The sequence below is a fragment of the Garra rufa genome, chromosome 10 (genome assembly GCF_049309525.1).
Source record: "Garra rufa chromosome 10, GarRuf1.0, whole genome shotgun sequence".
NCBI lineage: Eukaryota > Metazoa > Chordata > Actinopteri > Cypriniformes > Cyprinidae > Garra > Garra rufa.
This window is the reverse complement of record NC_133370.1, coordinates 48,754,869-48,781,936: the sequence shown is the minus strand read 5'-3', so window position 1 is coordinate 48,781,936 and position 27,068 is coordinate 48,754,869. Positions and strand designations below refer to the sequence as shown.

Sequence of the window (27,068 nt, the reverse complement as noted above, 5' to 3'; positions counted from 1 at the left end):
ACGGAGCACCCGCAGTGGAAGACGCTCACACTGTGGACAGTCAGCCTTTTCGAGAGCTGACTGTGCGTGCTCTACACCCAAGCAGACCACACATAGACTGTGTGTATCCCCACCAACAATGAAGCATTGGCAGGGAGGAACACACTATGTGGCTGCTTGTACCACCTTAGTTTCTTAACTTTCTTTCCCCTTTGGTTGCATTTTAGAGGTCATACTACTCAAATAAAAGCCGTGCAAACTGGCACGAAAAAACAGCAGTATGACCGGGACAGACACAGACACAGAGCGCTCTCGCTGAATCACAAAAGCTGCCGCGGGGCGTCAAACGCACGTGCTTTATACTTCCCGGTCGCTGACGTCACCACGCCTGTGACGTCACTCCCGTCATTCATTGGTTGTAGACATGATTCAGAGTGCTGCCCGCCAAATGGCGTTCCCCATAGCGTTCCATGACGCGGCTCGAGTTCCCGAAAGGGAACTAAAGAATCTGCAGGACCTGGAGGATTTTTCTGAAGAACAGTTTCAGTTTGACTATTCACAACAAACAAGGGACTCATGAACAACCATCACAAGGTAACAACACACTGTACTTTTGAAGGGGGTTATTTTAATAATTTCAGCTATTATTTTTGTCTTATGGGCTATATGTAAACATATTTTATGTAAAGTTTCTTACTCAGGACAGTACTAAATAAAAAATAACATGCATTTTGTATGATTTCTCTTATTTTGTTAAAATTATTAACATTTTCACAGATTCTATAAGGGGTAAGGCATATATAATATTTGCATATATCATATCATAAGGCATATTTGCACATTCAAGTTTCTTCATGGGCGGAGCTAAAGATCTCTTTTGGCACACTCTGCTCGCTGCGACTTTCTGATTGGTGAATTTTCTGTGTAGCATCATTAAACATGACTATTTAGTTGAAATGATGCGAACTTATGTGTTCAACAAAAGCATATACCATTAATTTACAACCTGCTATTGTGCTATATCCCATTTAATGAGAACTAGCCAATAAGAATTAAATAAAAAGCACATACTATTCAAGTACAAGGATAATGTCGTTCCTGGACTCGTAGGCCGCATAGAGCTGTATCAGGTTGGCATGGTCAAGCTGGTTCATAACCTGAATCTCATTCTTCACCACCTCCTGTCAGATAAAGCACATTAAGATGTTATTTTACAACTGAGTGCTATGTGTAAATCACTAAGCCTGTAAAATACAATTTATACTTAAACAATTTGTGTATGATTTACACAAATAACAATGTTCACTCAGAAATTGCTAGTAAATTTCACAAAACATCAATAAATAAATCAAAAATTGAAAAAAAAATAAAAATAAAAGTTGTTATTTATGGTTTAAGTTTTTACTATCATTTATGGAAAAATATCAAAATATTAATAAACACTAAAAAAGCATACAAACACTGAACAAAAAGGTGTAGATTTACTCAGAAATTGCTAGTACATTTCACAACTTCAACAATTCTAAAGAAATAGGAGGTTATACACTGAATAAAAAAATGAAAAAAAAGACTAATAAAATTTGCAAAAGCACAAACATTACTAAAACTTAAACTAAAATTAACATAAACACAGGAAATAAAAACTATAAAAGTTGAGTCAAAATATTAATAAGCACTATAACACACTGAAAAAATGGTGTAGATTTTCTACGAAACATTTTTATTCTCAGAAATTGCAAGTAAATTTCACAAACAATTATTAAGATTTTTTTTCTGTAATACTTTGTTATACTATTTCAATTTCAATATAATTTGGTTTATTTTTATTCATGAATTTAATTTCTGAATCCTTTTTACTTTTTTATCTGATGCTGTAATACACATTGGTCAGCTATTGCTGTTTTAAATAGTGCTATATAAATAAACTGAACTTGAAGTAACATTGAATTAAATATAGAAAAAGAATAATAAAAATAGCAAAAGCACAAAAAAATGACTAAAATAAAATAATATACTAAATTAAAAAAATAAAATACTAAAATGAAATTTCCTTTGCATGTGAAAAAATGCAGTACCTTTTCTTTTTGACCTCTAGCTTTAATGATCTTGGCAGCCAAAGTAAGTCCAGAGGAATTTTCAATGCATTTATGCACCTGACCGAATCGACCACTGAAAGGAGATAAAAGCAGTTGACAGTGAATTTAGACATCTAGAAAATAATTAAACATTATTTTGTTACGTTACAAGTACATGCCAACTTATTCTACTAACCCTAACTTAACAGTCTACTAATACTCTAAAGACTGTTAGTAGACATGTAGTTGCAGAGTTACTTATTGTAAAATATCAAAATACAGTGTAACCAAGTGGAAAATAAACACTAGTTCTGAGAAAAGATCCTGTAGCATTCGTGCGCAGATATAGACATGCTGATATTTCATTATCTGCGATGACATTCACACATGTCTAAGTGTGGCTTAAGTGTCCAAATACTTTTTTGGAGCCACTGTATATGCAAAATGACATTTTGAAAGACTCAGAGACACAGAGCAGACAGGACTTCAGGGACTCTGTTGTAATGCAGCGGAGGGGGTTGCATTTTTCAGATACTATTGCATTAACAACAAGAAGAACATTCCCTTTGAAGAGATGGATTAACACCTAGTGATTAGTTTCCAGCTGGCGCGGAGGTACAGTTTCACATACCCTGAAATCTTAATGTAAAAATAACTGGCTTGACTCTGAAGTTATGAATCGGGTGAGGGGAGACAGACTGTAAAGTTACGCAATTAGCCTTTGAGGGGATTAGCAGAATTTACACCGTCTCTAAAACATTCTGTTCTCAGCAGTCGGTTCCAAAATGCAAGAAAACACTTAAACAGACCCTCCAAGAACCTCCTGCCGGTTGATAGTGTAGAAGTTGTTAATCTGGTTGGGTTTGGCAGACACCACACGGTGGTTGAAGGGTGCTGCTGGAGGTGGGGTGCAATCTGAAGAACAGGAGAAGATGGAGAAAATACATGAAGTTGATATATGTTGTGTTTTGGAAGCTGCTTCCCATCATGGGATGCTCAGTAGATGCTAAACTAGATTTCACACTTGGTCAACCAGCACTACTTACCAATTATTTGGCTTTTATTTGTCCATTTTGAGATTACTGACATAGTCGATTGATGAGTTCGCACATAGTTTCTCAAATATTTGAAGTTCTGTTATGAAAACCCTCGGAGGGATTGGCATAATGTACATGACAATGTTAACCCTTAAATGCATACCTTTGGTCTTTAGGAACCCGGGCGTCATTCACTACCCTCTTCCTCCTTCATTTTTTTCAAGTTTCAACATCAAATTTATTAGTATTCCTCAATCTATACATAAGTATATTTTTTGTGCACAAAAATATGTAAATATCTGATGACTAAATGCGTGCAATTCACCTTTATTCCTCTAAATAGACTGTTAAATAGACAATAATGACGTGATGTTTCACTCATAACTATTGCAGGTATAAAACAACAGAATATCATCAGCAAAAATTTAACTGGTTTGAATGGCTTTACTGCAGAGCAATTACTGTATGCAATAAAATAGAAATGTCACTTTTTTTGATGGTGGATGTGCTGAATAAGCTGCCAGCAATCAAACTAATGATTTTGAAGTTATTGAAAATGATAGTTTTGAGATTATGGTTGAGATCGCGAATATCAGCCAGATGCTGAATGTACAAAATATGCTTTATTTTATTCTTCTGTAATTGTTCTTAAAATATCAAGAGAGTTTTTTGCTATTGCAGAAATTAGAGATCCATCTGTGTTGGATATATAGGTCCGGGTCGCTAAAGACCCGAATATGTAATAATGATTGGCAAAACATTCATGCATTTAAGAGTAATGTATTTGGTCTTGGTGGAATAGATCTGCTATGCTGCAGCTGTTGCTTCTGCTGCGGGAGAGCAAGTACCGAGACTTGGTACTGCCAATACATCCACATCATGCTGCTGTGAGCATGTAAGAAATACTGTACTGCTGCTGCACAAACATACAGTACATAAAATAACCCCCATATAGCATATATCAATCACCTCATAGTTATACAGGTGGAGCTGGGGAAGGTGGAGGGTTTTTGAAGCAAGCTGCAAACCGCAAGCAAGCACATTTATGTTAAGTAGCAAGCTCATTGGCTACCAATATAGGAGAGATCCAATCAGCTGCGCCATGAGATAATGATGCCATTATGTCAGATTGAGTTAGACCTATCGGAGTGCGCCATCTAGAGTTTCATGCCAGAACTTTGTGTTTTGATTTGTAGCCAAAAATTATAAATTCTGATCATCTCCATCCAAACCTTAAATGAGCTTAAACTAAATGTGGAGTAAATAGCAGGAAAAACATCATCAACTGTATATCATAAATGTGAACTTGTTCAGGAAGATGGCTGAGAGTGTTAAAAGTGTCTATTTTCCAACATATGGAAAAAAAGTCAAAAAGAAGAGTTGGAGTCCAAACATTTGACAGGTATTGGCTAGTGGTGCTGGTTGAAGTTTATATTTCCAATAGAAATAACATTATGATGATCTTTGCTCATTAAACACATCATTTATAAAACAAGTAGTCCCGGTCCTTTATTCTGATTGGTTGAGCCACGTTCTAAGCTGTTGTTTCTGAGGAACTACGTTGTTTAGTGGAAGAATACTGTCCACTTTAGACATTCTTCTAACTTTAAGTAACTTCATTTCAATTAGCAGTCATTAGAGTATTAGTAGACTGTCCACTTATTGTCTGTTAATACTTTATTTTAATGGTCCCTAGAACACACTATTCTGACTATAGGTAACATTGCACAACTTATTCAATTATGTCTTATTCTGAACTTAATTATGAACTTATTCAACAAACCTTACCCGAACAGTCTACTAATGCTCAAAGGGTCCGTTCACACTGAATGCACAGTTGCTTTAAAAAATGCGAGATCAGGAATGTTTTTTTAAAAATGCAGCACAGATTACAAGGGTCTCGAGACGCACTTTTGAGATGTGATGCAATAATGTAAATAACAGTGCTTCTTCCGCTATGCTGCTGCCAAATAAAACTGCTAACTGTAAACAAACTGTAAACTTTCTGGGGCAGCCGTGGCCTAATGGTTAGAGAGTCGGGCTTGTAACCCAAAGGTTGCAGGTACGAGTCTCAGGTCCGGCAGGGATTGTAGGTGGGGAGAGTGAATAACCAGCACTCTCTTCACCCTCAATACCACGACTGAGGTGAGTCCCTTGAGCAAGGCACCGTTCCCCCAACTGCTCCCCGGGCGCCGCAGCAATGGCTGCCCACTGCTCCGGGTGTGTGTTCACGGTGTGTGTGTTCACTACTGTGTGTGTGCACTTGGATGGGTTAAATGCAGAGCACAAATTCCTAGTATGGGTCACCATACTTGGCCTCACTTCACCTCCTTTCCTTTCCTTTCCTTTCCTTTTAACTACTGTAAACAAAAGCTTGCAACGCTTGCCCCACCTCCAGGGTCTTCTGATTGGTCCACTATTTTGGAACTGACATCGATGAACAGCTTGTGTGTTAAAATTGAACTTATGTTGACATTATGATCAACTCTGATCTGTCCTATTATAAAAAACAATGGCAAATGGCAAAAATAAAATCTTTAAAAATGTAAGATGTGAGCGCAATGGTCATACACGTCTGCCTATTGTGTGTTTACATAGAAAAACAATAGAAAAGTAGCGCATTGGAATGGAAAAATGCATTCTGTGTGAATGGCTTTTAAAGAGAGTTAGTTGACATGTAGTTACTTGTAGATAGTAGAATATCTAAAGTGGACTATCGAAATAAAAGTGTCACCCATTATTTTTCATAAATCATACAAAGGAACCACTGAGAATCTTACCAATGAAGAAGTGATCAATGGGATCTTCATTTTCATCCTCATAGCTCTCCTTCTTCAGTTTGCTGAAATCTAACTCGATTTCCACACCGTCGGCTTTGAAAATGCCACGCAGATCTTCGGGTTCCTGTGGCTCCTGCTCGCCCTTGTCTTCCCCCTCCTCAACCCTGCTCTTCTTGTGGTCCTCCAAACCCAGATCTTCTTCTGTTACACGTCGTTTGCTGCTGGTAGTCACCTCATCTGTCTGCTCAGTCTCAATGCTGAAACATACGAAACAGAGCAGAGGTTCTGTTTGTGCCTAAAAACTGTTGATGGATGATTGAGTCTGGCTCACAGTTAATTTCAAAGGTGTTCAATAATGGTTCAATATTGGTTCCACACTTGACTCAGTAAACCATTTCTACATTGACCTTAGTCGTGCCATGATAAAAAAAAAAAGGGGTGCCATGAAACTGGAAGTATACAATTCTCTAGAAAGTAGTAGGATTGTCAGCCAAACCCCAATTACTGTAGAAGAATACTTTTAGAATGTATTCCCAATTAGAATACATACTTTTAGTCATGTGGTGAATGACATGGAAACCCTGTCAGATTCACACCTTACCTCTGCACTGAGTTCTCAGTTGGTGTAGAAGGCTCGGAATCGGTAATGTCAGGTTCTGCAGGAGCTTTGGTAATTGTCTGGTCCTCCGTACCCTCTGCCTCCTGATCTTTGAGTACATCTGTGGTTTTCAAGAGCACCTCCTTAGTCTCTTCTTCTGCTAAAGTTGGTGTTTCAGCTTGGATCTCCTCTATTTTGGGCTCTGCATCTTTTATCACTTCTTCTTTCAGTTCAAAAGTGACCTCTTTCTCTTCTTTCGACTTCTTCTCTAGCATGGGTTCAAGCGTCTTGGCTTCCTCCAGGCTGAGGTCCTGCTGAATTGGAGTAACCAAGCCATCTTCCGGTTTCTGCACACATTCTTCCAGCTTTTGGGATGCTTCAGAGCGTTCCACATTTTCTTGATTTAGTTTCTGAACCTCTTCAAGCAACAGTGTCTGCTTCTTCAAAGAGGCTGTGTCTATGGGAATACAAACATAATAGAGAAAAATATTATACATGAATGCAAAGTATTTCATTGTATTGTTTGGATTACGCAATCAAATACTGATAATAAGTGGCTGATAATTGATATTTAATCAAACCGATGTTACTAGGTTTTCAGCCCTGTCATTTTTAAAACTGGATTGCATTAAATGGGAATTGTATCTTGTTTTCTGCTGTATTTACCTGTTGAATCTGGTGGTTTCTTCTTCTTCTGTGCTTTGAGGCCTTTGAGACTCAGACGAAACTTTCCATCTTTAACTTTGGGATCTTTTAGCTTTGGAACAAAATGAAAATATAGCACAGAAAAACAGATGAAAAAATGGGAGAGTGTATTAGTTTCCCTCAACAAAATAAATTGTTATATGCAAAGTGAATTTATGCAATTCTTCTTGACATCACAATTTTTGTAAAATGCACGCCCCCATTGTTCATTGAAGCAAGGAAATGTTTTGATCCAGTATGCTTGAGATTGTAAGACTTTTAGAAGAAATTTTAGTTGAGCTAAAATCACCATATGAACAGGATGGGTCGTTAGGAAGCATGGTTAGTCAGGGAATAGTTGTAAAAGTGTTAGGGCATACAAGTGTTGTTCTCCATTGGATTGCCATATGAAATACAAATAAGACAAATGAATGCATAAATGTCATGGTTCCCCTAATGTGGCACCATTAGTTGAAGTCTTTCCCTTACATAGCCTGGAGGATCTACAATAACACAGACATGTTGAAGGGCAAACAGTTGGGGGTGGGGGAGTAATGCCAGATTCCAGTTGAAACTATAGCCCAACACATAATCCCAGCTGACTGCATCTACAGTATTTCACTTTTCCAAGTCAATGTTCTACTTTCCAATCATTTAAATCATGATGGTGCCATCAAGGAAGACCAATTTAGTAATGACTGGTGTAATGGCGTGAGTGCCGACCTTTTGAAGACCCTCAAATTGGCACCTTACCTTCTATCTCTACTTGAGTTTTCATGTCATGAATGGAAAGGTGCTTCTGTCTTCACAAAATGCTAGCACACTATTTCACCTGGTTGTACTTACTGATGATCAAGTATTGTCTAATTGTCTAAACTCACCTTTATAGTGACAGGCTGATTGTTATCTGAGGCCAGGCATTTGCTGATTAGTTTGATTTTACTATCCTTGGACTTGAGGGCCGAAGCCGCTTTGCTCTTCCGAGAAGCTGGCTCTTTGAACATAATATCCATGATTTTGGACGTTTTCACAGTTTCTCCAATAAAACTGACCACCTGTTGAATGCTCATCACCAGTCTTTCCATTCCCTCCAGCTTTTGGGTTTGCTGCTCCGAGCGTTGATTTACTGCCAACATGATGCTGTTCATTTCTTGGCACATCTCCTTCATCTCATTGGCTGGTCCTGTAAGGATAACTGGAGGAAAATGGATCTCCTCCTTTTCCACTTTCAGCGTTTCGACATCTTTCTCAATTCCATCAATGTCCTGAGACATGCCGTCGAGTCGGCTGAGGACTTTTTCCTGGATGCTTATGAGCCTGTCCATTTTGCTGCTCAAGGAATCCATCCTGACTTGGAGCAGGTCCATACCTGTGCTAGAGTTAACAGAACTCATGGTCTCAGCTAAAACCAACTAGACTTGTGGACAAACTAGCACAGATTCACCTGCAGAGGATGTAGCTGGGTATTCAACAAAGTCCTGATAATCCAACAATAAGCCGAGCGGAAAACTCATGTGAGGCCGAAGCCGGACAAAAACAAAACATTTTAAATCCCTCAATTACAAGTTGATCCATCCATCTCTGCCTCTCCATTGAACACTCTACAGACCTCTACAAAGCGGAGGTCACACTAAGAATGGAATGAGCTGGTCACAGTAAATGTAACTGGCGGGGGGTTTTACGTCAGCAGGGCCCAGGGAGGGGCTATGTTTGGCTCAGGAATTGCTGTGTGATATCCGAGAAGCTTTGACGGCTAAAGCCATGTCAGATGCCTCCCTACCAGGTGTCAAAGGGGCCCCAGAGACACCCGGTTTCCAGAAAGGGCTGCTCAGAAAATGAATGGAAAGAAACTTGAGCACTGACTTCTTTTTCACCTTGAGAGGTTCAATCAGAGACGTCATGTTTTTTAAGCCAGGAATTCCAATGGCTTGAATTCAGAAGTAATGAAACCAGGAGTTGGGGGAGCCAAGAGCATTTGAAGGGGTCAATTAAACAACGATGGGAAAACTCAAGAATAATACAGAGCCCCAGTGGAAACAAGGTGATGGAACAAAAAAATGGAATAGGAGGAAAAATGCGTTTGCGTTTTCTCGCAAAAAGCATTGTGTAGCCCATAAGAAATGTTGTGCTCTGACACAAAACATTTACATTCTCTCTGAAAACATATAAGCTCTCTCGCAAAAGTATTGCGTTTCTCTGAGAAATGTTGCATTCTTTCACAAAGCATTTCCTTTCTCCTGAAAAACACAGCATTCTGTCAAAACATTTGCACTTTCTTGCGAAAGTATTGCATTCCCGAGAAAATATTACGTTCTTTCATTAGGCATTTGTGTTCTCCCGTAAAACATTGCATTCTCTTCAAAACATTTGTGTTCTCTCGCAAAAGTATCGCATTGCCCTAAGAAATTATGCAATCGCTCTCAAAACATTTGCGCTTTCTCACAAAATATTACATTCCCCAAAGAAATTTTGTGTTCTTTTGCAAAAGAATTCAATTCCCCCAATTAATTTTGCATTCTTTCACGAAAGTATTGCATTCCCCAAGAAATGTTGTTTTCTTTCACTAGGCATTTGTATTCTCCCGAAAAACATTTAATTCTCTTCAAAACAGTTGCGATCTCTTGCAAAAGTATTGCGTTCCCCCAAGAAATGTTGCATTCTTACAAAAACCATTTACATTCTCCTGAAAAATGTTTTTATTGTGTTTTCTCAGAAAAAGTATTTAATTCCCCCGATAAATGTGTTTTTTCACAAAGCATTTGCATTTTCTTTTAAAACATTTGCATCTTGCGAAAGCATTTAATTCCGCCAAAAACGTTTGCATTATTTTACAAAAGTATTGCGTTTTCCTGAAAAATGTTTTCTTTCACAAACGTGTTCTCCTAAAAAACACTGCATCCTCTCTCAAAACATTTGCGCTCTCTTGCAAAAGTTATGCATTCACTCTTTCACAAAGTAATTATTAACTATTGCGTTACCCCAAGAAATGTTGCATTCTCTCACAAAACATTTGTATTTTCTCACACAAGTATTGCATTCCCAGAGAAAAACCATTGAAATGACAAATGAAAAATGAAATTTGAACAAAATTTCCCTCGTGGCACATATTATTTCCATGTGGTCCAATTAATTTTAAGTTATTAAATTAATTATTCAATTTGTTGTCTGGTATCATGACCTTTTTAGGGCCTCTAAAAAAGTACCATTTCTGAGGCTGTTTTTATTAATAAATCAGCTAATGTTTCCTCTGATGTGCAAACAGCCTGGTGGATGATGGCACACTACTACTGGAAAACTTTTGACCCTCACTCAGCTGAAACTAGAGCCAGTGTGAGTGTTCTGACTGATTCACCCCCTGCAGTCCTCTGAAATGCTTACTCATCCACAAATAAGACAGTTACGGCTCAATTTTAACTTAGGGGATGAAATATGAAGCCCACCCTTCACCCTCCCCACCTCTTTCCTATAATACAGATTACTTAACCTATCACCATAACTAAATGATTTTGAGTTCACTTGAAAGATATCAAATATCCTCTTAAATGACATATTTCTCAGATGTAATTTTGTCATGCTGCTACTCCAACACCACAGTCATTGTCTGACTTATTTTTTATTTTTTTTTTACAATGCAATGTAAAGAAAATGAAAAAACAAAAGTGCATTGGACATTGTCTGCTGGCAAGCTTTAAGAGAAATAAACTTCTGTTGTTTATTTTAACAATAGACATCTGACACTGACACTGCTGTAAAAAGAGAGACCTCGTTTACATCAGGATGTGCATCACCTGTCCCGGGACAACAACAGATGACAGAATAGAAATGCAGACAGCAGTCATTTCATGTTGGCCAAGATAAAATAGATATTCTGTGACAAGGCAGCACAGATGTGTTCAGGGACACCTCAAGAAATCAAAATGCAATCAATGGATATCTGCTTTTGTATAAGAACCTGGAAACATGAACATACATGTTTTGTATTCTCTCATTACATTTTTTGTATTAATTTTTAACTAAAACTAGATTAAAAAGTTTGCCGAGACAAACTTTAAGTTGGCTTGAGAAAGCCATACCATTAGTTTGAAAAAGTTTAAAAAGACTTAAAAAGTTTGATTGTTTTCTGTCTTAAATAGTTTAAAGTTTGATTGTTTTGAAGGCAATACAATCTGCCAGAGATGTTGCTAGTCTGCTTCTAGCATAATTAGCATGTAGCTAGTATGACTAGCCAGTTGCTAGCAGGATTAGCAAGTGGGTAGCATGTTTCTAGCATAATTATTAAGTTGTTATCATTTTGCTAGTATGTTTCTAATATGATTAACAAGTTGCTGGCATGTTGCTAATCTGCTTCTAGCATGATTAGCAGATTATTAACATGTTGTTAGCATGATTAGCAAGTTGCCAACATGTGACCAGCATGATTAACAAGTTGCTATCATGTTTCTAGCATGATTACCAAGTCGATAGCATGTTGCTAGCATGTTTCTAGTAGGATTAGCATGTCGATAGCTTATTGTTAGCATGATTAACAAGTTACCAGCATGTTGCTAGCATGATTTTTAGCAAGATTATCAAGTTACTAGCATGTTTCTAGCATGATTAGCAAGTTGCTGGCATGTTTTTAACATGATTAGCAAGTCGCTAGCATGTTGTTAGTCTGCTTCTAACATGATTAACATGTAGGTAGCATGATTAGCCAGTTGCTAGCAGGATTATAGCACATTTAACAAGTTGTTAGCATGTTTCTAGCATGATAAGCAAGTTGCTAGCATGTTTCTAGCATGATTAGCAAGTTGTTAGCATGTTTCTAGAATAATTAGCAAGGTGTTAGCATTTTGCTAGCATGTTTCTAGCATGATTAGCATGTTTCTAGCATGATTAATAATTTGCTAGCATGTTTCTAGCATGATTAACAAGTTGCTAGTATGTTGCTATCATATTTTTAGCATGATTAGCAAGTTACTAGCATGTTTCTAACATGATTAGCAAGTTGTTAGCATGCTGATAGCATGTTTCTAAGATAATTAGCATGTTTCTAGCATGTTTCTAGCATGATTAGCAAGTTGTTAGCATGCTGATAGCATGTTTCTAAGATAATTAGCATGTTTCTAGCATGTTTGTAGCATGATTAGCAAGTTGTTAGCATGTTGCTAGCATGTTTCTGGTATGATTATCATGTTTCTAGCATGATTAACAAGTTACTAGCATGATTCTAGTTAGATAGATAGAAGGGGAGCTTAGCAAGTTACTAGCATGTTGCTAGTCCACTTCTAGCATGATTAGCAGGTTACTAGCATGTTGTTAGCATGATTTTTAGCATGATTATCAAGTTACTAGCATGTTTCTAGCATGATTAGCAAGTCACTAGCATGTTGTTAGTCTGCTTCTAACATGATTAACATGTAGGTAGCATGATTAGCAAGTTGCTAGCAGGATTGTAGCACATTTAACAAGTTGTTAGCATGTTTCTGGCATGATAAGCAAGTTGCTAGCATGTTTCCAGCATTATTAGCAAGTTGTTAACATTGTTCTAGCATAATTAGCAAGTTGTTAGCATTTTGCTAGCATGTTTCTAGCATGATTAGCAAGTTGTTAGCATGTTTCTAGCATAATTAGCAAGTTGATAGCATTTTGCTATCATATTTTTAGCATTATTAGCAAGTTGTTAGCATTTTGCTATCATGTTTCTAGCATGATTAGCAAGTTGTTAGCATGTTGCTAGCATGTTTCTAATATGATTAACATGTTTCTAGCCAGTTGCTAGCAGGATTATAGCACATTTAACAAGTTGTTAGCATGTTTCCAGCATGATAAGCAAGTTGCTAGCATGTTGCTATCATATTTTTTAGCATTATTAGCAAGTGTATAACATTTTGCTAGCATGTTTCTAGCATGATTAGCAAGTTTTTAGCATGTTTTTAACATGATTAACAAGTTGTTAGCATGTTTCTAGCATGTTTCTAGCATGATTAGCTAGTTTTTAGCATGTTTTTAGCATGATTAGCAAGTTGTTAGCATGTTTCTAGTATGATTAGCATGTTTCTAGCATGATTAGCAAGATTCTAGTTAGATTCTAGTTGTCATCCAAGATGTTCATGTCTTTCTTTCTTCAGTCTTAAAGAAATTGTGTTTTTTTTTTTTTTTTTTTTATTTTGAGGAAAACATTTCAGGATTTCTCTCTATATAATGGATATGGATGGAGCTCCGAAGTTTGAACTTCCGAAATGCAGCTTAAATGCAGCTTCAAAAGGCTCTAAACGATCCCAGCCGAGGAGGAAGGGTCTTATCTAGTGAAACCATCAGTTATTTTCGAAACTAATTGACAATTTAAATACTTTTTAACTTCAAATGCTTGTCTTGTCTCATCTCTGCACAGTGCATGCTAAGTCTGTGTGTTTTGGGTAAATACAATTAGGGTAGCCTACGTCTAAAAACTCCCATCTCGTTCCCTAACTACAAAATCACTTTAGATCGCTGCAAAAGTACCGACACAGTGTTTACAAAGTGAACATACAAAGAAACTCAAACGCCCTTTACAAAAAAAGGTAAAAACAGCATTATAGGACGATTTTGATATTGAAGACATAAACCAGATGGGAGTTTTTAGACGTACCCTAACTGCATTGACCCGGATTATACTGACTACACATTCACTGAACAGAGATGAGACAAGACGAGCATTTGAGGTTAAAAAGTATATAAATAGTCAATTAGTTTTGAAAATAACTGATCATTTCGCTAGATAAGACCCTTCGGCTGGGATCGTTCAGAGCCTTTTGAAGCTGCATTTAAACTGCATTTCGGAAGTTCAAACTTCGGAGCTCCATCCATATCCATTATATAGAGAGAAATCCTGAAATGTTTTCCTCAAAAAAAAAAAACAATTTCTTTACGACTGAGGAAAGAAAGACATGAACATCTTGGATGACAAGGGGGTGAGTACATTATCTGTAAATTGTTGTTATGAAAGTGAACTAATCCTTAACATTACTGAGTCAAATGACACACATATCCATGATTGAGATTGATATTACTGATGTCAGGCTCACAGTGTGTGTCCAGTTGAGTTTGACTGACAGCAAAGTATTTGATATGTCAGGCCATCAGCAGATCCAAGAAAAACACATCAGCTCTCTTAGCCAGGGTATAAATTTGGACAGTCGGACTCAGAGTAACACAAAACGCCAGAGGAGGCCCATACCCTTTCAAGACAACAAAACAGCTGTGGAGTAAACAGGAGCTAGCAGAAGGGTTCTCTTGAGTTTATATTACTAGCAGTTTACAATGAAACCTGATCGACGGGAGGTAATCCAGCCGTACTGAGAATTAGGCCAAGTTCGACCGGACCCTGGTGCGGCGAGAAAGTTACGAACACGTGGAAAGAAGCTGCAGAGCTGCCCAAGTTGACATACACCGCATTCAGACCATTCACGAGCGGATAGCAAAGCTAAATAACACATGTTGTGCCGTAATGAATGCGCAACTGGAGATTGAGGCATAATGTGTCATCTCTTAGACAAGGTGGGACAAATGTTTTGAGGCCTGAATTGGTTCAAACGCACAAGCTGAAGTCCCCAATCAGGTCCAAGCACGAATTGTTCTTTTGGCAAGATGAAAAGTTGAAGTCGAGTAAATAGATACACACAAGAGAGCAATCGCTACAGGAAGATGGAAGCACAGGAAGACCCTGTGATACGGGGAAAAAAACACAACAATCTGATGGAAACAGGCTAAATGTCTTTCTGTAAACTTGATTGCCCTTACAAAAAAAAAAGTTTATTAAAGTGTGCTATTAATATACTTCTTTTAATCTAAAAAATCGGGAAGTATACTTTCAGTTTACTTTTTATGCCATCAGAAATGTGCTTTATATACTTCTCATGTCAATGACAAACAGGTATACTTGACTTATACTTAGAAAAAGTATATTTGAGCTATACTTGATCTGAGAATCTGTGTTTTCATTGTTATATCTTCTGTACAGAATTTCTAAAACACAAGAAGAAACCGAAACAACAGATGCTTCCACATGTAATCTAACACAATCGTCAGACAGAAAACAGCATCAAAACCATAGATATGGAATAAAATGTCGACCCATGAAGAGGTAATAATGAATGTTAAGCGTTAGGGTGTTGATCAACTCCATCTACATTTTGATTATCATGAATAGTCTTTTTGTTCAGAATGTTGTTTCTTTATTTATTTATTTATGAAACTTACCCACATTCAAGTGTTTATAAAAAAGGTGCATGAAGCTAAAATCAAATGTTTTTGTTTACAAGCAGATACCCTGTTCTTTCTTTTGATTTTTCGTATGTTCAGATATTCATTGAACAAAACATATACAAATTAATACCTAAATAGGGACATAGTAGTACAGTCGTGGCCAAAAGTTTTGAGAACTACATAAATATTGGAAATTGGAAAAGTTGCTGCTTAAGTTTTTATAATAGCAATTTGCATATACTCCAGAATGTTATGAAGAGTGATCAGATGAATTGCATAGTCCTTCTTTGCCATGAAAATTAACTTAATCCCGAAAAAAAAACTTTCCACTGCATTGTTAAGAAGGCTTCAGGGCGTCCAAGAAAGTCCAGCAAGCGCCAGGATCGTCTCCTAAAGAGGATTCATCTGCGGGATCGGAGTGCCACCAGTGCAGAGCTTGCTCAGGAATGGCAGCAGGCAGGTGTGAGCGCATCTGAACACACAGTGAGGACAAGACTTTTGGAAGATGGCCTGGTGTCAAGAAGGGCAGCAAAGAAGCCACTTCTCTCCAAAAAAAACATCAGGGACAGATCGATCTTCTGCAAAAAGTATGGCGAATGGACTGCTGAGGACTGGGGCAAAGTCATATTCTCCGATGAAGCCTCTTTCCGATTGTTTGGGGCATCTGGAAAAAGGCTTGTCCGGAGAAGAAAAGGTGAGCGCTACCATCAGTCCTGTGTCATGCCAACAGTAAAGCATCCTGAGACCATTCATGTGTGGGGTTGCTTCTCATCCAAGGGAGTGGGCTCACTCACAATTTTGCCCAAAAACACAGCCATGAATAAAGAATGGTACCAAAACAACCCTCCAACAGCAACTTCTCCCAACAATCCAACAACAGTTTGATGAAGAACAATGCATTTTCCAGCACGATGGAGCACCGTGCCATAAGGCAAAAGTGATAACTAAGTGGCTCGGGGACCAAAACGTTGAAATTTTGGGTCCATGGCCTGGAAACTCCCCAGATCTTAATCCCATTGAGAACTTGTGGTCAATCCTCAAGAGGCGGGTGGACAAACAAAAACCCACTAATTCTGACAAACTCCAAGAAGTGATTATGAAAGAATGGGTTGCTATCAGTCAGGATTTGGCCCAGAAGTTGATTGAGAGCATGCCCAGTCGAATTGCAGAGGTCCTGAAAAAGAAGGGCCAACACTGCAAATACTGACTCTGCATAAATGTCATGTAATTGTCGATAAAAGCCTCTGAAACGTATGAAGTGCTTGTAATTATATTTCAGTACATCACAGAAACAACTGAAACAAAGATCTAAAAGCAGTTGAGCAGCAAACTTTGTGAAAACTAGTATTTGTGTCATTCTCAAAACTTTTGGCCACGACTGTACACTTAAAGTATGACGTAAAGTTCACTTAAAGAAAACTTACGAGTATAAAACTACTAAACTAGTAGTTTATTCAGACTATACTTCAAAGTGTACTAAAAATGCATACAACTATTTAATTAGTAAACTATCAGTATACCTACAGTATAAGTTCACTTTTATTATACTTGCAGTGCAAACTTAAAACATAGATGTAAACTAGTTATGTACTCAAAGTTTACTACTGTTATCCTTAAAATTATACTTTTATGTTATATAAAGTAGAGGGACACCACTTGCCACCACAAATGAAGAATGACCCAAGTGTTCCAGTCCATCAATTGAAACAAATCCAGAATATTTTTTTTTTCATAATCCATAATAATGCTCCAGTGAAAAAGTCCATCTCACATCAAAATCCATCCACATATTTGTTTAGAGCTGTTTTGGGCTGTTTTGACTTGGTTGATCTGTGCAGATTTCTCTCTTGATTCAGAGCAGACCACTTGTTCATTGGAGGATTTTGGATTGTTATGGACTGTGGACTCATATTTTAGTTCAAAGGGGCTTAATGATGGATTTTTTTGCCGCTTTTGTCTTCTCAAGGTGTTAACTGGTGTACAGGAGTGGTGTGGATTACTTGTGGATTATTGTGATGTTTTTATCAGCTGTTTGGACTCTCATTCTGACGGCACCCATTCACTACAGAGGATCCATTGGTGAGCAAGTGACGGAATAACACACTTCTCCAAATCTGATGAAGAAATATCTTTGATGCTAAAGACATGTTCATCAAATTTTCAATTTCGGCTAAACTATACCTTTAGCATCGACTGTACTCTAATTCGATATACTGTTAAACAAAAAGTGTACACAATAAAAACACCACTTACAGTCCAAAGTAATTCAAGACAGGCATGTCTTTTTATGTGACAACAATGTGCTTGTTGCAGCAGAGTGGATGGACATGGACAGCGAGAGGAGCAGCTTGTATGCTGTTTATAAGATCTGATTTATAAGTTACAGAGAGTTCCAAAGACAGTCAGAGATGGACACATATAAACACAGAGTGTGAACGAGTGCAGCTTGACATCGGGGCACCCATTCAGCAGAGAACCCTTGATGACCCCCTCCGTCCAGCCAGAACACTCTGTCCCAGGACATTTGGGGGTGGTTTGTGACCCCCGGACCGCTGTGCCAGTATCATTTTGCCTGCCTACCTGCCAACTTTCCAGTGACGAAGCTGAGACACGACACGTGCTGCAGCTGTGTAACATAAGAGCTGTGAGCGACGCTGGTGTAACGCTCTGACGCTCATGAGGATACAGTACACATACAGCCTTTGTTATGCTTCTATAGTGGAAGAATTAATAAGGCAAGATAAATACTCTTTGCATGTCGTCACATCCTTTAAATAGCACTGGAGTTAGATAGCTTGAGCTAATGTTGACTTTTATGGCCTTGGCATGTTTGTGCCATCAGGATCTGGAGTGGACTCTACAGCAGAAAACAGCTAACATTTGGATGAAAACCTCCAGGATTTGAGGAATAGCCAATGTAAGGATCACAAACGGCTTGTAATATGACATTTTTGCTTTCTACAGCTTTCAACAAAATCTGAAACAGATGACCTACAGACAAAAGTATAAATATGGACATTAATGAAGAGTGAAAAGAGTGACTGGTTGTTTCCGTGGAAGCTAATCATAGCAGTGTAACTGCAGCAATACTGTTTCCTGGTGGACTAATAAAAACCTGTATACTCTAGCTCCTGGAAACTGCATATACTGTAGCGCTTGCCATTTTGATATGTTGTTTAATATTCCAAGTATTACCAAGTTCACAATGAAGACCTGAAAGATTGCATACTAAAACATAATGCAAATATGTTAAAATTAATTACTTTGCTATTTAGTAGATAGCTGTCAATTTGAATGAGACCATCTCTGAGGCATAAACATATACTGATATAATCACGTTTCTTGTGTGGACACGCCCCACGGAAGAGAGAGGTGGGCTGAGCAGTACCTCATTATCATTTAAAGAGACATGCACCGAAAGAGCTCGCTGTGAACATAGCTGTTTTTGACAAGGTAAAAAGGTGTTGTTTTTTCACGACCATTAAAGGAGTAGTTCACTTCCAGAACAAAAATGTACAGATAATGCACTCACCCCCTTGTCATCTAAAATGCTCATGTCTTTCTTTCTTTAGTCATAAAGTAATTATGCTTTTTTAGGGATTTCTCTCTATATAATGGACATCTATGGTGCCCCCAACTTTCAAAATGCAGCTTCAAAAGGGTTCTAAACAATTCCAGCCGAGGAAGAATGGTCTTATCTTGCGAAACAATGTTATTTTCTAAAAAAAAAAAAAAAGACAATTTATATACTTTTTAACGCAAATGCTTGTCTTCCTCTGCTGGGATCATTTAGAGCCCTTTGAAGATGCATTTTGAAAGTTCAAACTCGTGGGCACCATAGATATCCATTATATGGAGAGAAATCCTGAATTGTTTTCCTCAAAAAACATAATTTCTTTACGACTGAAGAAAGAAAGACATTAACATCTTGGATGACAAGGCGGTGAGTACGTTACCTGTTAATTTTTGTGAACTAATCCTTTAAGGAATTTTAACCAAAGTATGTAACAGACATTTTATAAAGACCCTAAAGAATTATACCAACTAGGCATATGCCGGTATTCGATAATGCGATATATCATGATAATGAATGTGAATGATATTGTTAACGTAGGCACTCCAAAATACATATTACAAACTATTCAGATTTTTCTGAATGCATTTTGAGAATACTTTTCCCATCAACTGGTTAAAATGTACAACACTGCAAGCGCATGTTGGAATGAGTGAAAGAAACGCATTTAATAACAGTGGATATTTACTCTCTGACAGCAGATGGCGCTAATGGAACAGCAGAAATGCAGGTGTTACTTCCTGTTTTGAACAGGAATTGAATGATTTAAACAGCCATTCAGATTTTTGTATTTGCAGTGGTGTTCATCACAAGTGCCAAATACTTAGTCTTAATAGGCTATTTATTAAAAAAAATAATTTTGTCATTGTTTTGGAGCACACTAGCTTATAGATAACCTTAAGGTTAACATATTCATACAAAAAAGCCAAAAAACTAAAAATTTTGGTTTCATGGGGACTTTAAGGTTCCATTAGTTAACATTAGTTAATTCGTCAGTCAACATAAAACTGACAATAAAAAAATTCTAAAAATTAATACATTTTAGTTCATTTCAAAATTTAATAACACATTGTTAAAATTGAAAAGTATAACTGTATTAATGAACACTGAGCTAACATTTAAAAAAGCTGTAACAAATGTAGCTATTGCTACATTTATATAATGGTAACTTCATTTAATATATATTTTTTTTTCATAATTCTTTTGCACTTCAATCTGAAGTTTGTTTACTTTATCTTTGTGTATTGCTTTATTGTAAATTCAATTTAAGTTCAGTTTTTTGCATGCACTTTTTGCAACTAAAATTCAATATCGAGATAATACCCTGTACCGTGATAAAAGCTTTAGCAATTATCACAACGTGAACATTTGATACTGTCACATGCCTAATACCAACTTGTGGAAACTGGGCATCCGATGTTTCTCATTTCACATTTTGATTCTCAAGTAAATGTGCCTTGATTTAAGAATCTTTAAATATTTGCATTGGAAAACAAGACAAAGTCATCAGAAGGTATAAAACATATATCCAAATTAAAGTGGTTGGAAGCAGAGGTATTCAAGCTTTTTTGCCATTACCATATGTATTGTGTTCCATTCAGTTTATTCCTTGCATTTTCTTAACTTGGTCTTTAAAAGTCTTTTAAAAAACCTTCTTTAACTGGCTAAATGTAAATGCTATACTCTGTAATGTTGCAGCTGTGGTTCTGTAAATGCAAATACTGGGTGATGGATGGTGCATCTGTTTGTGAGCATCAGACTATTTCAAATCCAGCCTCATGACAAACATATGGGCCGCTCATCTCATTCATCTGAGGTGCAGACAGGAAACATACGACTGTGTGGCGGCACTGAATCACCTGACACTTTAATAATAGATACAAAGAGCATAGCTCAAACTAATTTCAGTAGCCTTGGGAGAGGAAAAAATACAAATGCATTTGCACAGCAAGCTAAATATTAAATGACTCAAGAAATTAACTTCAGTAAGCAAAAAAAAAAAAAAAAAAGTAACCAGTAACTGTTTGAGTCTGATGTTGAGTGATGACTGCGCTTGACACGAAGGCGCTAATAAAAGGACTTATTAGATACTCAGATTCCAAGGATCATTGGATTATACGTGACTCAGATCACAGTGCTATGAAATGAGAGACTATTCAAACCTCAGCACATGGCATTTGTCAACTTGTTGTAAAGTCTTAGGGTGTTGTAAAGCTGCTGACTGCATCAGGTGCTGACAATGTCTTTACGTCACAGCTGACAAGTTTGTGACAACTATGCATCAGGTTTGATAAAGTGGCATTCAGGGCTACATCACTTTAGTGTGCACTGCCAAACGCTTACATTGTTTCCATATGACTACACTCGGTATGCTCAAATATAGCACTGCATCATTTAGAAAGTTAGAAGTATGTTTATTTTGTGCTTACATTTCTTAATAAATGTGGTATAAATTGTTTATAAATCAAAAGTAATTTTTTGAATTGCATGCATTAAAAATGCAAAAATTAAAAAAAATTAAAAAAATTTTCAGTGCATTGCACAGAACAGGCATGATGCAGTGCACAACATTTATAAACCAATTGCAAACTTGAGCAATCATTGAATTTGTAACAATACAGCTGTCAGGTTGAATTCTGATTCTAATAGTGATTTCTTTAAGCAGCTGGAAATGCATCAGATTGTACATTTTTGATAACTTGCTTTATATAACGACAGACTGAGGGTATAAACTTAAGAGCAAATTTAATTGTTCTTCTGACCACTTTCAGAGCTTTCATAGTTTCATCAGTGGCAAAAACAACATTTACCTGTTCATTGTGTAAAGCGGAGGATCTTGACTTCCTCTGGTATGACAGTAAGTCCCAGAGTTTGTGCCAGAGATATGATGCCATAAGACACACGCTGCCTACAATCCAAATGTATTTGCCCTTGAACAAGCAATCCATTGTCAGTGACTACTTCTTATTTCTTCTCTAAGACTGTTATGGGAAACTGCACAGAACGTTGCGTTCGCAGTGTGAGGGACTCCCTTATTAAAACGCCCACTTTTTGTTTCACATGTCTTTGCTTTCTCAAGCCCCCTCCTTTTGTGACCACTAGAAGGACCAAAAGGACGAACCCATCTGTCTCCAGCGTTGAGAGAGTGACAGGTGCAGAGATAACCATCCTTGTGATTGCTAAACTGTTATGCAATGAACTCATGCTTGACAAGACAGCCAGTTTCCCTCTGCTTCAGATGCCGATGCTACTGTTAAAGATGTGTATGTATTAATCGCTTTGCATTGCCAATGTGTGAACAGCTTGTTGTGAAACTTAAAAACAAGGCCTGACTTCCTAGTTTGCCTATGCAAACCTGTAGACTGATTTTTATGTGAAGGACTTTTATGTTTACGTTCAGATTAATGCCGAAAGAGCTATTCTGTGCTGTAATGTCAATGGCTCATGCAAAGTATTCATACAAACTATAATTTGACACAGACAGATCTATATGGTCAAATATATTTCAGAATCAAACTATAAAAATCTAAACAGCTGTTGACATGAGGTGGTGATAGGGTTGTAACAATATACCGGCGGTATGACGGTCTATCCCTGTTTGAACATGCACGGTTATCATACCGTAAAGTGTTGCATATCTAAGTTTTCTAAAAAAGAATATCACCCGCTCATATGCAACTTATTTTTGCTCGACTGCTTCACTTGCTTGCATGCATGTGCAGTGGAGAAAATGTCAAAAACAGAGATTATATCTAATCTCCATTCCCTTAAAAAAAAAAAAATAAATAAATAAAAGGGAGGAAGGATCTAATTTGCAAAAAATATGGCGGTAAAAGCAGACAATGCATCCAACATGTTTGATCATATTTGCAGACCCCATCCCTCCATGCAGGTAAAGGTATGTAGCAATAATAAGTTATAAGTTAAAGTTGTATGATTTCTGTGATGTAGAGGGAATCTCGGGGCAGTCCTGAACATGGAATTTACAGTACAAGGATGTCATGTAAAATGCGGTGATCGATCTGATCAATGGATAAATCAAAACAATACACACTGACCATGCATGACACTACCCACATTGCAATTGATATCTGGCCCAGCTCTGGGCCAAATAAGCAGTTACACTCGGCCTAAATGCAGCAAAGAATTACGGCCCTTGTGTGGTCCAGATCTGGACTACAGACATGAGCCACACATGAGCCATAACTGGCCCAAATCCCAGCCAAATAGTTACTTATAACCAGCTCTGAACTGGGCCAGAACATGTTTTAATAGTGCTACCCAATCTTAGCCTTCAGTCAACCACATAGAGACCACCCTGATAGCAAGGAACCATTGAATCAATTTTAAAAATAGTTGATTTGTCAATGTTTAATTAATATCACCTGCTATTAAAGTTAAAAAAAGTTGAAATTTCAACAAACCACCATTATTGCGATCAGTATTTTTGTTTGCTTGTTACTAAGGTGATACAATGAAATTAAAAATTAAGATAAAAAGTGTCATGAGAAAGTATATTAACATAGAGAAAAATAGGCTATATATATGTGTGTGTGTGTGTAAACAACATAATTTATGCACAAAATCTAGCAAATAGCAAATAGATTTATGCAGCCCTATCTGCATATTTTTAAACGCTCAAGACCGAGGTCGCCACCTTTACTTGATATTTGCATACATACAACCCAGCTGCTCTCAATGCTTTCTCCGATCCATTGTCAATCCTATGTGTATGAAGCCTGATGTGTTTCGACTGAAACTGACATTAGAGATCACCTACAGTCAATGAGAGAGTAAGAAAAAGGGCAAGGAACTTTGGTGGGAGGAGTTGTAATCTTATATTATTTCCTGTATCACTTCTCATGCATACATTTTGTAAATGCAAAAGAGATTCTTCCTAGTGTATTAATATGTAATGCCCAGTCACCGATATGTTGTGTAATGTGCAACAGTAACTTCATGAGACCCAAAAAAGTTGTGTAGTGTAAAAGTAACAGCAATTTGACGACTGTGAAAACCATGTAGTGTAAACCTTCAATAATATTCGGTTATACCTTCCTACTCAGCCAAGGAAATGTAATGACTCTAGTAAGTGGATGGCGATGACAGTAAGTTCAGAGGAAGTGGCCAATCTCCTGGATCTTATGTTACATTGTCAGCAAGTGATATCCTTATGAGAGTCTGACAGACACACCAAAGATTGAGAAGAAGGCCTTCAGAATGAATGGAGGCCACAGACACTATGTCTTCCACAAGGCCAAATTTCTAGTAGTCATGGTGGAGTCAAGTCTCTGCGTTCTTGAGAGCAGTATGAAAGCACTAGTGGAGCAAGTATCAGGTTTACCATTTTCAGAAACATGACGGTACATAACAGTGTGGAAGTGAGTGTTGGTGATGTTGAGGATTCTGGCTCTGCTTGGGTTGGAGACTCCTGCTAAACAATGGATAGAGAATAAAGCTGGAGTGAAACAATGGCAAAGTTGCTGAACTAGTGCATGGAGTGTGGCACCTGGAAGGTTAATGTTGAAGGTTAATTTGTACTTGGAAGAAGAAACGTCCAAGTTCTCAGTAGGAACTTTTAACTGGAACTGCAACTGAGGTATGACGTCATTACAAGCTCTGACATTCAACTTAGGAGGTAAATTTAATGATGTATAAATCGTGCTGGGTCCATGTCAATGAGAGACAGAATAACAACAAAAATCCAGAAAGTCGCATTTAAAAATAGTTATAAATTGATTTGCATTTGAGTGAATGAGTGAAGTAAGAATTCTGCCTTCCAGGTGTCTTTTATACAGATAAAGAGCTGAGTTTGTTACCTGTATAAAAGACACCTGTCTTAACACCAAGTACTAAATCCTGTTTTGCAAAGGGGTCAAATACTTATTTTACTCAATTTATAACTTTTTTGAAATGCGTTTTGCTGGATTTTTTGTTGTTATTCTGTCTCTCACTGTCCAATTATAGACTGACCATTTCTTTGTCAGTGGGTAAACATACAAAAGCAGTAAGGGAACCAAATAATTTTTCCCTCACTGTAAGCAATAGAGCACCTGCAATGGTGTGTAACAGAAGTAAGTATATGACCACACAAAGAAGATTACATACCAGAATGCCTGAACACTCAAGGCATGATGTCTAACTGTTACCACTTTGTTTATTTAAACAGGGAATCATCACAATTAAAGGCAGTCGAGTATGGAGTGCCACAAGGATGTGTCTTAGGCCCTCTGCTATTTTCAATATGCATGTTACCCCTTGAGTAATATTATTGGAAAATAGGGGATTAGTTTCTATTGTTATGCTGATGATACTCAACTATATATTTCAACAAGACAAGATTAAACTTCTAAATTTATCAGTATGTTAAAGACATTATTTTTTTTATTAAACCCAAGTAAACAGAATCTATTTGATTTAATATTCATCTAGATGGATGTACTGTTACTTCCTCTACAGTCAAAAACTTTGGTGTTATATTAGAGAGCAACTTGTATTTTGAAAATCATATTTCACACAACAAAAACAGCATTCTTCCATCTTAGAAACACTCCCAAACCACAAAACATGTTACCTGTTTCTGATGCAGAAAAGCTGGTTTATTTATTCATGACCTCAAGATCATACTATTGTAATGCAATGCTAGGTTGCTGATAATGTTTGTAGGTTCAGACACATTTTCTCTGTTTAAATCTAGACTAAAGACAGCCTGTTTGAGTTTAAATGCAGTTTTCAATAAATTGCCTAATCTCAATTTTTTTTTTTTTTTTTTTTTTTTTTTTTTTGTCTCTTGCTCCTGTTTCTCCATTTGGCATTTTAAAGCAGTACTTACAATCTGGTTATGATCCAACTGTGTAAAATGTGAATACTTATAATGTTTCCCCAGGGCTTAAGATTTTGTTCAGGAGTGTATAATCATCCCCGTTTAGAATATTACTTGAGTAAAAGTCTTAAAGTATGTGATATTTGTTGTACCTTAGTACAAAATGTACTTTTTTACATTTAAGATAAAAAAAAAATACAAGTAAATGCATTTTTTTTTCACAACTGTAAGTTTATATAATCCATTTCTGAGAAAAAAAAGTCTGAATTATGAGTTTATATTGCATTTCTGACTTTATTTCTCAATTGTGAGTTTATATCACGCAATTTCGCTAAAACAAGTTGTATTTGTGAGATACAAACTTGCGAGAAAACAGTATTGAAAATTGCATTTGTGAGGACAATTTTTTCTCACAATTGCAAGTTTATACTATCAATTTCTGAGGGGGAAAAAATCTGAATTCTGAGTTTAAATCTCGCAATTCTGACTTTATTTCTTGCAATTGCAAGTTTATATGACCCAATTCAGAGAAAAAAGTCAGAATTGAGTTGTATCATGCAATTCTGGAATTTTTTTTAAAAAAAGTCAAAATTATGAGTTTATAAACGTGTTTGCTCGCAAAAACTTTTGTGACAGAAATAAAGAGGTGAAAGAAATAAAACTAAATTTCAATGCAAATGCACTTTTTTGAGGGAAAGGCAATATTTTTGTCAGCAAACACTTTCTAGATAGAATGCAATATATTTGATAAATAAATATATATTAGATAAAAAGATAACTTTTTTCATACAGTTTTGCAAAAAAAAACAACAACAAAAAAAACTTTTTTCTCACAGTTGCGACTTTACATATCACAAATCTGAGATCCTGACTTCTGACAGTTTTGTAACAAATATGCTTTGGGCAAATGTATGAGAGTAAAAGCATACATTTTAATTAGGAAATGTAGTGATGTAAAATTAAAAGCTGAAAAAAAAAACCTCTAGAATTCAAAGATGAATTGAATAGTAAGGAACATATCTGGTCCTGAATATAGATGTGCAGTCATCAGATTTAATTAAAAACCAAGTCATCAGAAAGTACAATGTAAATTGTCATATCTCTGCCATGCATTAGTGTGATCTACAAAGCTTGCCTTATTACCACTGCAACCTGTTTAATATCTGTGTTGCCATTTAGATTGGAATGCATGCTCACCCTTTAAAAACAAACAAACAATAGACCCAATACACTTTTGAATAGTTGATTTCCATGTATTTTCTTTGTCATTCACCTAAAAAGCACAACCCTCT

At 36.9% G+C, this 27,068-nt stretch overlaps 1 protein-coding gene across 2 annotated transcripts in view; it reads right to left on the bottom strand.

The window, feature by feature from the left end:
• The window catches only part of mylk4a (myosin light chain kinase family, member 4a), a 34,106-nt gene extending 12,150 nt beyond the window's left edge, over positions 1–21,956 (bottom strand). The window contains exons 1-7 of one of the 2 annotated variants that reach the window (XM_073849272.1): positions 21,764–21,956; positions 7,136–7,226; positions 6,473–6,926; positions 5,872–6,128; positions 2,864–2,969; positions 2,055–2,148; positions 1,051–1,160 (exon numbers count right to left, since the gene is read on the bottom strand). In XM_073849272.1, the coding sequence (XP_073705373.1) occupies positions 1,051–1,160; positions 2,055–2,148; positions 2,864–2,969; positions 5,872–6,128; positions 6,473–6,926; positions 7,136–7,226; positions 21,764–21,901 (1,250 nt within the window). In that variant the 5' untranslated portion in view covers positions 21,902–21,956. Of the gene's footprint in view, positions 1–1,050; positions 1,161–2,054; positions 2,149–2,863; positions 2,970–5,871; positions 6,129–6,472; positions 6,927–7,135; positions 7,227–8,034; positions 8,774–21,763 lie in introns of those variants that run through there. The other variant, XM_073849271.1, reaches the window with a different exon arrangement.
• Positions 21,957–27,068: the final 5,112 nt, after the last annotated feature.